General features: G+C 39.6%; 2 protein-coding genes across 3 annotated transcripts; one reads left to right on the forward strand and one right to left on the reverse strand.

The window, feature by feature from the left end:
• Positions 1-612: 612 nt before the first annotated feature.
• Positions 613-5,472, reverse strand: mrps30 (mitochondrial ribosomal protein S30; the record flags this gene model as incomplete). Its single annotated transcript, XM_080037228.1, has 5 exons — positions 613-1,038; positions 3,110-3,286; positions 3,812-3,917; positions 4,305-4,450; positions 4,893-5,472. 5 exons carry the CDS (start codon positions 5,470-5,472, stop codon positions 779-781), a joined length of 1,269 nt encoding a protein of 422 aa, XP_079893354.1. The 3' UTR covers positions 613-778.
• Positions 5,473-5,850: 378 nt separating this feature from the next.
• hint2 (histidine triad nucleotide binding protein 2) lies at positions 5,851-11,560 on the forward strand. Of its 2 annotated transcripts, XM_080044294.1 has the most exons (7): positions 5,851-6,111; positions 7,085-7,289; positions 7,534-7,650; positions 9,751-9,903; positions 10,069-10,173; positions 11,106-11,178; positions 11,277-11,560. In XM_080044294.1, exons 1-7 carry the CDS (start codon positions 6,032-6,034, stop codon positions 11,366-11,368), a joined length of 825 nt encoding a protein of 274 aa, XP_079900420.1. In that variant the 5' UTR covers positions 5,851-6,031; the 3' UTR covers positions 11,369-11,560. The 2 variants fall into 2 exon arrangements, with proteins under 2 accessions (XP_079900420.1, XP_079900421.1); XM_080044295.1 differs by lacking the exons at positions 5,851-6,111; positions 7,085-7,289; positions 7,534-7,650 and adding an exon at positions 9,331-9,525.
• The last annotated feature ends 3,955 nt before the right edge of the window (positions 11,561-15,515 follow it).

Genomic DNA, 15,515 nt, shown 5'->3' on the forward strand with positions numbered 1-15,515 from the left:
ACCTGCACTTTACTTTTTCCACTCTATATGTAAGTAAGCAAATTACAACCACACTGTCAATGTTTCAGTAACTGTCTGTCTTAACCTACAACTTGTGTAATGTGTTGGCTGATAGACGCCCATGTGGAGACAGAGCTCATGTCTTAAAGGGGAACCTCACCTATGTTACAGTCTTGTGGTTACATATCTTTAAAAGAATTACTGCAGATATGAAGGAAAAAAAAGTTGTGTTACATCCTTTGTTGGGTCAAGAAGGAGCCACATGAAATCTGTTAAGAACAATAAAATGCCTCACCTGAGTCAGCGTGTTTGTTGGTTGGGGCCATAGATAGTATATAAAAAGGTTGGGACAGAAAACTACAAGATTGAAAAAAAACTTGTATGTGTAAAGTAAAGAATTGATTGCAGCAGACCTCCCCCATCTCAGCTTGAGGTTAAGACGCTAAATAACCTTCAAATCTCAGAAAGAAGATTCAGCTTTGCATTGTGGGTAATATAGGCAGCCTATTTTTGTTTTAACGGTCCAGTGTCACAGTAATGCTATGAAAAAAAAACATTTAGAGCATCAAACTGTAAAGCATGATTTTATTTTCGCATAAATACAATCTGCACCACAATAATAATAAGGGATGTGTGCATAATATTTTTTTTTGTTCTTACATTTATACAATCTGACAAACACTTCCTCATGTCCATATCGGGGTCTCTTTAACAGCACCATTCATTCCTTTGAAGAACAAAGACTCAAGAGGCAGGGGCCAGAAACCTGAAGACCCTCCTATGGCTGGTTCATGAGGAACCGGACCAGGAGCTTGATGACGTCATTGTTGAGACCGACCACCTGTCCGTCCTGCACGCTGTCGTACAGGCGCAGGCTCTCGCTGCCCCACAGCACGTTCTTCCTGGGGTTGTCTGTGTCCGTCTCCACAGACAGAGCCACTGTGTTGAGCTGGTAGCAGAAGAAGGAGAAGAACCGGCCGTCTGTGATCACAGCCTGGGACACGAAGGGCCTGGTCACGTCCTGGTGGTTCCAGAAACCTACACGGGCGAGAGGGAAGTTAAGAGACAACTATCATCTCTGAAGTAAAAAATGCAACTTTAAAAGACTGAATATTCAAATGTATAAACATTAAATGTGAGCAAATGTACAGTCATATGAAAAAGTTTGGGAACCCCTCTCAGCCGGCATTATAATTGACTCTGCTTTCACACAAAAAAGATAAAAGTGGTATGTCTTTAATTTACCAGGAACAGCTAAGTACTGGGATGTTTTCCAAACAAAGATTTTTTGAAAAGCAGTATTTAGTTTTATGAAATTAAATAAAATGTGAAAAACTGGCTGTGCAAAAATATGGGAACCCTTGTGGTCTTGCTGATTTTAATGCATGTAACAGCATGTAAAACTGAGGACTTTAAACACAAAATTGGTTGGATTATGTTGTTAAGCCTTGAACCTCATATAAAGGTCTGTTTAATCATGATAAAAGGTATTTTAGGTGCCTAAATGCAAGTTGCACTTCTCTTTGACTCTCTGCAGAAGTGAGACAGAATGCGATCATCAAAACAGCTCCCAAAAGATCTTAAAAACAAAGATTATTCATTGTCATGGTTTAGGGGAAGGCTACAAGAAGCTTTCCCAAAGGTTTCAATTGTCAATTTCTACTGTAAGGAACGTTGTCAGGGAATGGAAGGACACAGGCACAGTTGCAGTTAAACCCAGGTCTAGCAGACCAAGAAAAGTACAAGAGCGGCATATGCGGCGGATTGTGAGAATGGTTGCACACAACCCAAAGATCACCTCCAAAGACCTGCAAGAACATCTGGCTGCAGATTGTGTATCTGTACATGGTTCTACAATTCAGTGCAATTTGCACCAAAACATCTGTATGGCCCGGTGATGAGAAGGAAGCCCTTTCTGCGCCCACGCCACAGATACAGTTGCATGGAGTATGCAAAAGCTCATTTAGACAAGCCAGCTTCATATTGGAAGAAAATGCTTTGGACTGATGAGACAAAAATGAAGTTATTTGGTCTTTATAAAAAGCAGATGTTTTGGTACAAATTGCGCTGAATTGTTGAACGATGTACAGATACACAATCTGCAGCCAGATGTTCTTGCAGGTCTTTGGAGGTGATCTGTGGGTTGTGTGCAACCATTCTCACAATCCTCCACCTATCCCGCTCCTGTTTTTTTCTTGGTCTGCCATGCCTGGGTTTAACTGCCACTATGCCTGTGTCCTTCCATTTCCTGACAACGTTCCCTACAGTCGAAATTGACAATTGAAACCTTTGGGAAAGCTTCTTGTAGCCTTCCCCTAAACCATGACAATGAACAATCTTTGTTTTTAAGATCTTTTGGGAGCTGTTTTGATGATCCCATTCTGTCTCACTTCAGCAGAGAGTCAAAGAGAAGTGCTACTTGCATTTAGGCACCTAAAATACATTTTCTCATGATTAAACAGACATTTCTATGAGGTTCAAGGCTTAACAACATAATCCAACCAACTTTGTGTTTAAAGTCATCAGTTTTACATGCTGTTACAGGCATTAAAATCAACAAAACCACAAGGGTTCCTATATTTTTGCACAGCCAGTTTTTCACATTTTATTTTATTTCATACAACCAAATACTGCTTTTCAAAAAATCTTTGTTTGGAAAACATCCCAGTACTTAGCTGTTCCTGGTAAATTAAAGACATACCACTTTTATCTTTTTTTTGTGAAAGCAGAGTCAATTATAATGCCGGCTGAGAGGGGTTCCCAAACTTTTTCATATGACTATATATGGTGCGATATCAGGAGGATGCTACAATAATGATACAATTAAGTTTAATAACTAAAAATCTTAACTTTCATTTTTCTAGAAAAACCAGGAGATTCAACTAATATTTAACATAAAAGTTGTTGATACAAAAAACTGAAGGCTTAAAGAAAACAAATACACCTCTTATGGAGTTACTCTACTGTAGAATTATAACAGTGTGGGACTGTGAAATAAAGAGCAAAGACATATTTGACGGCAACTCTTCATTAAGCAAGTGTGTCCACATTTGATTTGAATTTTACTGTAGTGAGTTTGTGTGTGTTTCTGGGTGTGTGTATGACTCACCCTGGTACATAGCCTGAGCTCCTGTCCAGGCGAAGAGGCTGGCCAGTCCGTTAGCTCTGAGGAACACCTCCACCTGGTCAGACTGCTGCTGCCGAGCCATCCGGTCTCTGTGGTAACGGTCTGGCACCACGTGGAACTGAGTGTGACCGTAGCACGCCGGGTCTGGTAGCTTGGCACCTGGCAATGAGGCCATATATAGAAATTATATCCTCTTCATCAATTTCATTCTAAATCATAAAAACTATTTTTATGCAACCAACTAGCGTGGACCATCTTTGCCAGACAGATGTTAGATTTGCAAGTGGGAACCAGATGATACATGATTTTATCGTAAATGGCGTTAATAAACACAATATGTTGATAATATAATCATAAAATATGTGTTTCTAAACCAAATGTAAAGGGTTTCATTTGCATGATTATTGGGATTATATTGTGAATCACGATAAATTTGGCCAAGATAATGGTGAAATTACATTTTCATACTGTCCCATTTCTAGCTGCAATTATTAGTGGATGAGAGAAATATTGTAAAAGCTGCATCTTGGCGTCCCTTACTGGCAACAATTGGTAATTTAGAATTAAACTCATACCACAGCATGTACACAGATTTACAACATTTTCAATTGATAGTCTTTGACCCAATAATCATTTGACCACAATGAAGTAATACACAGTAGGTGTCTTCCGTAGCTATGTTACCTGTAAAGATGTTGTTGGTGTACTGTCGTCTGAACATGGGCATCAGGTTGGGAGCTAACGTGACCTCTGGAACTTCTGCTGCATAGGAAGCTTCCATCGGGGCAAACTAAGAGAAAATTCAAATAGCAGGGAGTTTTTCAGTTTCTGATGGGAAAGTGTGAAAAGATCAAGTATTGTAACATTGGTGCGTATCTGTTCAAATGATTTGTGTATTTTTTTTAAGATTTTTTTTTGTTGGCATTTTTAATAGACAGGTCGGAGAGACAGATTAAATGGGGTAGAGAGGGGGATGACATGCAGAAAACCTGACCACGGGCTAGATGTGAACCCATGGTCTGCTGCATCTGAAGACTTGAGCGTCTATGGGCGGGCGCTCTAACCGCTACACCACAAGTTTCCCCAAAATGATTTGTGTCTTTTTAATGGTGTGTAATGGAATGGAAGAAATGTATATATATAAAAAAAACAACACATTAACATGATTTTTTTCTACCTGTGGCAGTTGTTGAGTTATTCTAATCTGACTGTGCGGGTGGTCGTCGATCTGGAACCTGGTTGGCTCCAGGCGGCCTCTCCGGTGCCCCTTTGGGATGAGACGCTGTCCCCTCCTCCAGTAGAAGTTTACCTGGGGATTCATATCTGAGAGAGACACACACACACAAATACACATATGACTTAAAGGTCAAACAGTAAAATGTCTGTAACAACAATACTTAGTCATAGAGCTGAGAAAGCTTGAACTGATAGAATTACTTGTTTTGGTAGTTATTAAAAGAAAGTATGAAGTTCTTAAAGTGGGCACTGGTTGTCTGCCTGCCTGGTCATATTTGCATTTACTTTAATTTAGCTTTTCTGTTCACTTTAGAATTGGAGATCAGAACCTTGTTTACTATACCATATGTGCAAACAGACAGACAGCCTGATTGATTGATGGCATTGAACACATCAAAAATGTTCATCAAATGTTAATTCACAATGTTATTTCAAATGTAGTTTTTAAGACACAACGCCTGACTACAATATGTGTTCCATATGTCAAATGTGATTGGCAATGGTGACCAATCTGATCATTGAACCATACCTAGACTGCAGAGGGGGAACAGCGGGTTGTATCGGGCCAGACTGTATGTGAGTCCAGTCACCAGGTTTTTCAGGAAGGGTTCCACCACCTGCTCCTGCGCCCTGTACAGGTAAGGTTTGCGTCTCTTCACGTGCCAGTGCTCCTGTAAAATCACACGAGTGACCAAGGAGCGGATGTCCGCGAGCGCCTCATCTTCGACCCCCACTACTTCGGAGCTTTCCTCGGGTTTCTCCGGGTCCAGTGTGTATTTCTCCGGCAGGCCCGGGATGTACGCTGTCTTGGTGAAGTGCTGGTACCATGTGTCCGCGTTTCGAGCGAAAGTCTGGGGGTAAACCACAAATTTCTCCCGCTGGATGCGCGTGATGAGGTCGAGCTTCTCGTCCACGCGAGAGGCGCATATCTTATTTACCTGCTCCTCCACTTGTCGCAGACGGGCGGATTTACTTTTAGCCGTGAGAGATGCGACAATTGGCGGATACGCGGGCTCCTTGACCGCAGCCTCTGTGTGGGCGAGCTTTTTATTCCTGAACAAGGGAAGGTTTTTGGGAAACAGCAAGGGCAGTCGGGTGCGGGTCGCCATGACTGCCTAGACTTCTTCTTCTTCAGTGGGGTCTTTACTGCAGAAACCATCCGCTGTGATGCTTTGCTGCCCCCTTCAGGAACTAGTCCATCACTGAGCCGGAGAACATTAGACACACGAAATCAACCAAATGCTCATTAAAAATGTAAAATTATGACTTGCTTGTCTGCTCTGGAAAATAAAGTGTTTAACTTATACCCATGCCATGGAACAAGTATGCGTATACCAAGCCATTTGTGTTTGTATTGTACTCTTTAACATTTGCAATAAAGATTTGTTTAAAAAAAAAACCTTCTGGTTCCTTTACTTTGACATAAAAAAAACATAGATATATGGGATATAGATAGGTCTATGGATATATCCCGAATATATCGACGGCTCCTTCTGGCTTCTCGGACCCATACTCGAACGGACGTGACAACGTGGCCGCCATATTACCCCGGGGATTTCTTTATAGGTCCATAGATCTGACCCATAGATAGTAAACTCTGATCTGAACCTCTGTCTGAAACGTCCATGGTTTGACCCACACTGCATCTAGCCTTCAAAAACAAAAACAATGCCAGATTTCTGTTCGGCGATAGGATGTTCCAATGAGAGGAGCAAAAAAACCAAAGAAAAGGGAATAACATTTCACCTGTGAGTAGTTTAAGAAAAAATAGTCTATATTTATTTTCCTCAATGTTTTTCATTTCATGACCTAAGATAGCATTATTGAAACGGAGTAACTTCCGGTAACTGACGAACGAAGCTAGCAAATATCAAGCGTAAAAGTATATTTAAATCTGTGTAATAGTGTAAAGTAGGCTATGTTATTTGATTTTTTTCTATGAATACGTTTCATGTCACTATCATCAACGTAAATTGAACAACTGACAAACTAAAGATAGCCTATACTATTCAGGATGTGTCGATTGTTTTTGTGAACACATGTACCAACATGAGAGGGGGCTGGCCAACATTGTAAATAGCCTACATAATAATACTGGCCGACCAACAACAACAAAAAAGTCACACACTCAAATATCTTGTTGGACCATCTTTGATTAAGGCAAATATTCGCCGTAACACATTTTGATGAGCTTTATTGGCTGCTTAGAACCTAGTCCTGACCAACTGAAACAATCCCAGATCATACAGTAGGCTACACTGTCACACAGGCTTGTACAGTGGGCACTAGGCATGATAGGAGCATCACTTCATCTGCCTCTCTTCTTACCCTGATTCAGCCATCACTCTGGAACAGGGTCGATCTGGTCTCATCAGACCACACAACCTTTTTCCATTGCTCTAGAGTCCAATCTGTATGCTCCCTGCTAAATTGAAGCATGTTATTATGATAAGTCCCACTGATGAGTAGTTTTCTTAAGGCTACACATCTGCATTGTGCATGTGGAAATGCTCTTACTTTCACTATTAAACATAGCCGGAAGTTCTACTGTCGATATTCAACATTTGATCCCACCATATAATTGTATTGTAATTAATAATTAATTAATAATTAATAATTGTTTTAAGGGATAAATAAAAGTTAAATAAAAATAAATAAGTGATCTCCCATCCGGGTAACATGCTGAGCATGAGCAGAAAGATTTGTTTTGTTGTTTTGTAGGTTTCCAAAAGATGTTTTCAGGAGACAAGAATGGATAACAGCAGTCAGAAGGAGTGGATTCACCCCACATAAAGCGGCACAACTCTGCAGCTGCCACTTCCGCAAAGAGGACTTTGATAGGACGGGACAGACAGTTCGGCTGAGGGAAGGCGTGATCCCGTCAATTTTTTCATGGCCTGGACCTCTGTGCAAAGTAGGCAGAAAAGTAAGTGGCGAGACCATTTCTCATATTATCTTAATCTTTTGCTAATCCACTTCCCACTAAACATAACAATAACACAGAGAGTATTCGAAAAGGTTCCTATTGAATTAACCGTTGTGTAAAAACCTTTCAAAAACTGAAAGGACAAACATGTCAAAAACAGCATAACATCAAATGAATACCAGGTGCACTGTTGCATTCATCCTGATTTAAAATAATAATGTAATATATTTTTAATTTCCACCAGATACCTGCACCAAGTTTGAACCTGACATCACAAAAGTTAGAACCACCACGAACACGGTCGCGTTCAACTGTCAGACAACAGGTGAACGCCCTCAACCTCAGCAAGCAGTCAAAAACAGTGAGTGACTTGTTTTAAACCCCTTTGCAGGATGCTGGGCTTATATTACAGTGACATTGATACAATGAAGACAACACATTTAAGTTATTAATAGCCTAGATTTAATATTTCTCAGGATCATCATTATGCCTTTGATCAAATTCACGGAAGGCAAAAGTTAAAGTGAGGCTTAGGAGAGGTTGAAAGACATGCAGCGCACAATCAGAAATGCCAGGGACAGAGTAAGGAAGGCAGAGAAAAACAGTCAGGTGCCTGTTCGATGATTAAAAAAAATAAAAAAATCAAACGCTAACAGATGAACTGCAGCAAAAGCTTGACTGCTACTCTGGTTTGTTGAACTGCTCAGCCCCTTCGCCTTTAGCAGATGATTGTGTTAAATGCTTCTTCAGTGGTTCAAGGAATAACTAAGCCCTCAAATCAATCTTCTACATTATCACCTCCATACTCCGGCCGCCTAGTCACTTCTAAAGGGTGTGACAGATGGCTTGTCTGTTTCACAAGCTACATATAATAGAGTAGCCTACAGCTCCCTGAATTCTGCTATCTGCTCAAATGTTCTACACACCTCTTAGATGATCTGACAAGCACTTTGTTTTAAGCATGCTATATGTAAATGATTTGACTGCCTTGAAGGTTGAGGTTTTTTGATATTTTTTTTGTTTCTGCAACAAGAGGGCTGAGGAGTCATTATCACTGTAGGCCTACTGTAGGGAATCAGCTTTTGTGAATTATACACAAGATGTATTGATTCAATACTATTATTGCCTTCTTTAAGCCATTGTTTAAAATGAACTAACAAACAAGACACTGTAACTGACTGACTGCCATCAATGAAAGAGTGACTCATTCAGCTTGTTGACAAATATCAAAAGTTTATTTTATTTATAGGCCTACTATAAAGTTATAAGCACATCAGGCAGTGTTATTATTTTACATCACCATACAGACATGACGCTGCCGCCAAGACAGGTCCTGCGAAGGCTTCATCTATGTATATATATATCTATGCATACAACTAACCGTCTCCCACAACAGCGCCCCCTTCTGCACAACAACTCATTCTAAATGTGTGATACGAATCATTGGAAATGCTTCACTTTTCCGAACATCGACCTCCTGTATATCAACAGATCAGTGTACATCTAATTATTTCATAAACAGGCCAAATTATACGATTAACAGCAAACGTTAACATCGGAGAACGTGGACGCTCTTGAAGCGACCCTTGTCCTCGTAAAATAAGAGCAAAAGAAGAAGAAGACGGAGCTCCCTTTGAATGCACTAAATAATGTCGTAATTTTGAAATATTCATAGCTTTATAAATATAACAAAAACAACACTTGGAGAACTGAAATGCGAACTGACGGGTGAAATGTGGACATAGTCAGCAACGAAGACATGTCTAACCAATGATAGAGAAAACAAGTCACGTTTATGACCTTCATATAGCGTTATGCAAGAGTTATGCCTCTTTATTTGTAGACATGATCCCAACACTGGTAATCAAATAGCCCACTAATTAAATCATTTCTGATAAAACAAAAACGTTATACATCTCTTACGGCCTGTCGTTTCTTATTATCCTTCATCTAAAAGGCATAGGTAAAGGAGACAAGATGTTATTCAGGACAGGGAAGTAAACTTTACAAGGGTACGTGAAGGCAACACTAACACAGTGCAGAGTGTTCGACTGTAAACAAGGCTGTGGAATATTGAAGTGTTGTGTGTGTCAAAACCGAGAAAAACCCTGAAATATACTTCGAAGAAACTATATTATCTTTGCTAATTATGTATTTTCGTCAGCTTTTGCGGACGCAGTTCCTCGGGACCAGGACGGCACACCTCAACCTTTTACAGCGTGTTTGTCGAGCCGAGGTAGCTGCTCTAAAAATTAACCGACTTGTTCTTATTCTTATAAATATTTTATTTTACTTAATAGTAACTTCAGGAGAGCAATTTGACAACAGTTGTCCAAGCAGTGGTGGTGTAGGATGTGGGAAACACCAAGAGGTTTGCTTCATTGTGCCTCTCATGAGTTTGTTTTGATATGTTTTCTGTTTGGTTTTTCAGCTCAGTTTTTTTGTTATTATTTCTCCCCAGAGAAAAACCCTGAGACTACTGTGCACCAAAACAAGTGACGAGGTGAAGCTGGCAGAGGAGGCCAGCAAGAAGTATGGCTTCCCAGCTCCAACCATCTTCGCCAAAGTCATTGACAAAAGCCTCCCTGCAGATATCATTTATGAAGACGAGAAGGTAAGCAACCAAACCAAAATCTTCAAAACATGTTTAGGGGTTTTAATATTTCATGTGGCCATTTACACTTGGAGTCCAAAAGATCATTTCACACATGCGTATTGAGTTTTCGAGTCAAGTTGTGCAATTTAATCACTAATATATTGTTTTTGTGTTTTCAATCAGTGTTTAGCATTCAGAGATATCAGCCCTCAGGCCCCAGTTCATTTCCTGGTTATTCCAAGGATCCCAATTCCCAGAATCAGTGAGGCCCAAGATGATGATGCTGAGGTAAGTTGGTCCAACCATCTTTAAACCTATCCATTGGCATTCATCAGTTGCAGATCTGAGAGAGGGTTTTCCAGCAACCACATGCAACCTTTAGCTGCAGGGATTCGCTCCAGTTCAGCCAGAAGAGCAGAAGTTAGGTCGAATGATGTTGGGTGATAATCAAATGAAGTGTTTTATAAGCGAGTTTAAAAAACAACCAGGTTTGACCAAAGTGCTGCTACAAATATAGGCACAAGAAAAGCGAATAAAAGTGAAAACGGAAACTAAAAAGAGGCACAAACAGCATATAGGTGGTAAAAGGATAAAAAAAAAAAAATAAGGCCCAGTAACAAAAGATTAAAAGTGCATGGCATTGATAAAATACTTTAGACTAAGTTCATGTGCAGGTTGGTCAAGTTCTGATTTTCAATTACCGTACTTTGTCGCCACAATGTTCAAATCACACACATTAACTGCAATATAATTGGGAATAGTAATAATTAAAGTGAGGGGCCCTACAATGATGTGCAACACTTTTTCACTTAAAAAAATAAAAAAAAATAAAAAACTACTAAAAGAAATGCAAACTCCTCCCAGGGCTTGGAATTGATTAATTATGAATTAAACCAACTGCAGCTTCGATTGTATTGGAGGGCATATAAATCATAAAATTACAAACATTTTGGAAAATAATTTTTGTATACATAAGTCTCGTTTTATTTGTTATATAAATAGACATCAACATGTACTGTATAATCACTGTTCTCATTCTAATATTAAAGTCAAGCAACAAAGAAAGACAATTTTATTTATGCAGCACAGTTCATTGATGGTTAATTGAACCTGCCTTACATTTAAGAATACATATAGCAAGAATTAATTCCAGTATTTAGCCAGTCACAAGCTTAATTTATGTCTTTTTTTTTGTCCTTTTATCTTTGTTTTACTTTCAGCTCTTAGGACATTTGTTGGTTGTTGCGAAAAAGGTGGCACGGCAGGAATCTCTTAAGGAAGGCTACAGAATGGGTAAGTCACTTGAAGTGCCTACAGTCATTTATGTGAAAAATACAGGCTGTTGTATTCAATAGCACACTGAGTTCTGGGTTTGTTTCTGCCCTGTGCAGTGATCAACGATGGGAAGCATGGAGCTCAGTCTGTTTACCACCTTCACATCCACGTCCTCGGGGGGCGGCAGATGTCCTGGCCACCGGGATAAAGCTCTAATGTGTGTGTTAATGCATCGTTCTGTCTTCTCTCTTTAGTCCAATGAGCGATACAATGTATAAAAGTTTATATTTTTTATTCTGTTTTCTGCCCATCAAAATCTCACGCAAACTATGACATGTACATATGGTGATCTTGAATGTCAAACATTTAAAGAAGACATTTTGTTTGATACGGCTGCAAATAAAGATCCTAATATGGAAGACTCAACTGGGTTCTTTAGTCTGACATGTTTATCAGATTCCTGTCAGCAGATGATACATTGTAATATAATGTACAGTACAACATCAACAAAAGAAATCCTGAAAATGATACAAGCAAGTCAAACAGAATAAAGATGCATCCTTGTCATACATGATCTAGACACTTTAATATATAGAATGTTATGAAATAATTCACAAAGTGGGAGCTCTAAAGAAGGTAGAATATGTGTCGAGATACACTTTTCTTTATCCTGCCTTACTTACCTTACCTTACCTTAGTATTTAAAATGATGCATTCACTCTTAAAAAAATACAATCTATAACTATAAAGAAAAAATGATTCCATGGTTCTCTTTGTAATGAAGAGAACCACAAATATAAAAGAGAAAGCTGGGAACCTTGTTTTAAGCCACTCAATTTAATAGTTATTACATAAAACATATTTTGTGTAGTCTAGTGTTTTACTACCACTTTCGTTTTGTTTGCTTCTTAGCACTTCCGGCACTGCTGCATCTGATCCACAGATGACGTGTGCCCAGATATCAGACAGATTCGTTGGTACAGGGTGGTGTGATATAGTGATCAGGTTACTATGTGTCATATGAGAACAAGGGCTTGAACTTTTCCCTGTATTTACTTAAACAACAACTTTTTTAAGTCCTTCAATGCGGCTGTCTGACAGGGGCGGAAACGTGTAGCTCAGCAGGTACTAAAGGTACGAGGCAATCATTAATGACATATAAAATGACTTCCCATCTGCCATTTCTATTCACAAATAATGAGACATAGATAGAGAAGAGGAGGAATTAAAGCAACTTTTAAAATACTGAGCTCTCTCTCTCTAACACAATACCAGGCCATTAAGGTGCCTTTAAACATGAATTGCCAACATCTTTACCAACTTTCTCAATATGTCAATCTGGTGGAAAAAGTCAGAGTTGCACAAGTTTTGTCCAAACTATTGAATAACTTTTTTTATGGGTCAAAGTCTCACCCCCCTCCCCCCCTTCCCCTCCCATTCACCTCAAGCTTTATCACATGGCCTCTCCTGTGAAATTAAACATTTTTGGACCGTCACTTATGCTTACAGTTGTCAGCTAATTATATAGTTAATATATAAACAGAGCAGGGTTGAGCCCGCAGTGTGTGTGCAGTGTGTGTGTATGTGCTTTGTTTACAGGTCATCTTCACCTTGAAGAGTGCCAGTGTGTTTCTGACTGGTCGACACGGCAGCAGGTGTTCAGGGACATTGCGCAAGTCTGTATTGCTTTGGAGGAAGGAGGCGTGAGTTTGTTTCCCTGTTGGCTGAGATTGTCTCCAGGCCCCATCAGTCGAGCACCTGTGCCAGGGGCAAAGGTAGATCCGGGGTCTGTCCTTCACCTGTCGACGGCTGATCAAGTTGATGACAATCAGCTCTGTCCGCTTGGAGAAGGTACAGTAGCTATCATTTACACAATATCATGCATTTTTTGATGTTTTAGTGTGTGCAGTGGGAAAAGATTTGTAAAGTATGTATAGAAATGATTTTGGTGTGTGCGCATGTACGCTTTTAATACCTAGAAAAATATACCACCATGCATGCACATGTTCAGAGGGTTTTTTCATTGACAGTAGCAAACAGTTCCTCTGGGCATTATGGTAAATAGGTCTAAGATTAACACAGGCCACACTTGATGTGTGCAGGCTTCTAGACCTTAACTGCTTGGTCACAAGATACAGTCTTTTCTTAGGATAAACCCCATCAGTCAACAACAAAAAAAACTCTGCAAGTGCAGAGTTCTTCTCCTGGATTTCATCTCCACACACTGACACTAAACATCTGGATCTTTTCAGTTTTCCTATGAGACGTCTACGCCTCATATTTGACCAGAGGATTCAACCCAACACACAGCTTCTGTCAAAGGTAAGGCCTTTTTTGACACGGATTATGTAGCGTACAAATCCATGTCTCCATGTCTGAGACCTTCTTTTTGTCAATCACAGGGAACTTTAATTTATATATCCAAGTCATGTTGCCACACTGTAGTGTTGTAATACGCTTGAACTTTGGTCCACAGAGATCTTGACCAACCTTATCTTGGAAAGAAAAAAACCCAGAGGTCAGATTGAGACAGGACAGGAAGATACAGTACATGTGTCCCTAATCTTTTGTTTAATCTGCAGTTGTATAGTTATATGAAGGGGTTACACAGGGTAAGATATGAGGTGCCATATACTGTATCAAAAATGCTTGCACATACACCACATATTTCTCACAAGCTTTTAAAGTGACATGTGAATGAAAAAGGTGCTATATGTGTGAGAAAAAAGTAGTCCATGTGCAGGCATTAATGATATATCTCCTTTACAACACCTCATAGAGTAAGACAGTGTTTGAATAGTTCCACTGTTGCAAACAATGCACACTAGATGGCATTATTTCACTGTCTACAGCACCTGCACAAGAGAGGCAGACCTCAAGCCATGCTCTTGTCTATGAGACAACATTGACATTTTCCTTACCACTGAATGTTGATTGTTCTCTTCTTAACTTCTATTAGCGGGCGATGACTGAGATGTTGTGTATAAGTGTTGTCATTTTGCTCAGAGTGGGCTCACAATGCTCCCAGTGCTCCCAGATGTTTCAGTGCTTTCTGACACAATAATCACAGTTTCAACATTAAGACGACTGCCGTGCGTGACGACTGGCCGTGGCGGTCATTGGGCTCTGACCTGTTGCAATGACTCTCAGTCTGGTATAAATGAGGTGTTTCATAATAGATCCTCTTATCTGTGTGTGTGAGGGTCTTCGGTGAAGGAGTGTATAAATGCTAATCGCAGCTCACATCCATTTAAGATAGTGTTTTTTCTTTGTTGTTCCAGCAAATTCAAGATGAGTGTCCAAGATTCGATTATGAGCAATGGAGTTGAAGTCATGGATGGTACCACTGAAAGGTATGTGAAATGATGCATGTCCCAGAGTGGACAACACAAATCTTTTTTTTTAGGTTATGTTTCAAGGTGATCATTATGTAGATTGGATCCAGTTAGAACCATTTGATTTTGAACTCTTACAATGACTTTCTTCCATTTTTGGATATTAGCTCATGTTTGCCTTATCGATTTGCTCCACAGCATCTCTATCAAGAAGACAGCGCCTCTGTCAGACTCCACAAACTTAAAGACCAACACCAGCATCATCATCAAAGGAAAAGCCGCCTCAGACGAGCTCTCACAAGGTATTTTATTCTGACATATTTCTTTTGTTGTGAAATTCTAGATGGTTTCACCTAAAAAAGGAGTCTGAGGAGGCAGCATCACATGCACAAACATTTGTAACATGAGAACAGGGTCATGAATAGACGCCATGGCATGTCGATGTTAGAATACAATGAGTATTACATAAAGCATGGTTGTTAATAGGAACTAAAACTGATTGATTAGCCTCAAGCTCCTCGTGTGCATTTTTGCAGTAAAGAGGCCTCTGAGTAAAAAATCCCATGATTGTACTGTATCAAATGTTGCACCAAGATCTTAACCAAACTAAAGTTGTTTGCAAAACTCCACGAATCAACAGACATGTGTGATCTTTACAGGAGAAGTTCCAGTTCTGGGAAGTTGTTTGAAACCAGAAAGTTTAACTTGACTTTACTTGTAAGTGTTTTGAACTAACAGCCATAATCCTCTTTATAAACAGGCGGATGCAACTGTCAGCTGTTACAATGGGTCAAATGCTTAGAGGCTAAGGTGTGAAAAAAACATGTTTTAGCAATGAAAACAAACTCTCTTTTTCTGCAGAAGAGCAAACAAAACCAGTTGGTAAAAAGAATGAATAAAATAAGACAATATAATCCTAGATTTTAGTTGGACGTGATGATAGGAACAGAAAATAATGTGCAATCAAAAAGTAATAATAAAATGCAAATAAGATGAAGGAATGAAAGAAAGAGCACTTTG

The sequence above is a fragment of the Ammodytes marinus genome (genome assembly GCF_949987685.1).
Source record: "Ammodytes marinus genome assembly, chromosome: 2".
Lineage (NCBI taxonomy): Eukaryota > Metazoa > Chordata > Actinopteri > Uranoscopiformes > Ammodytidae > Ammodytes > Ammodytes marinus.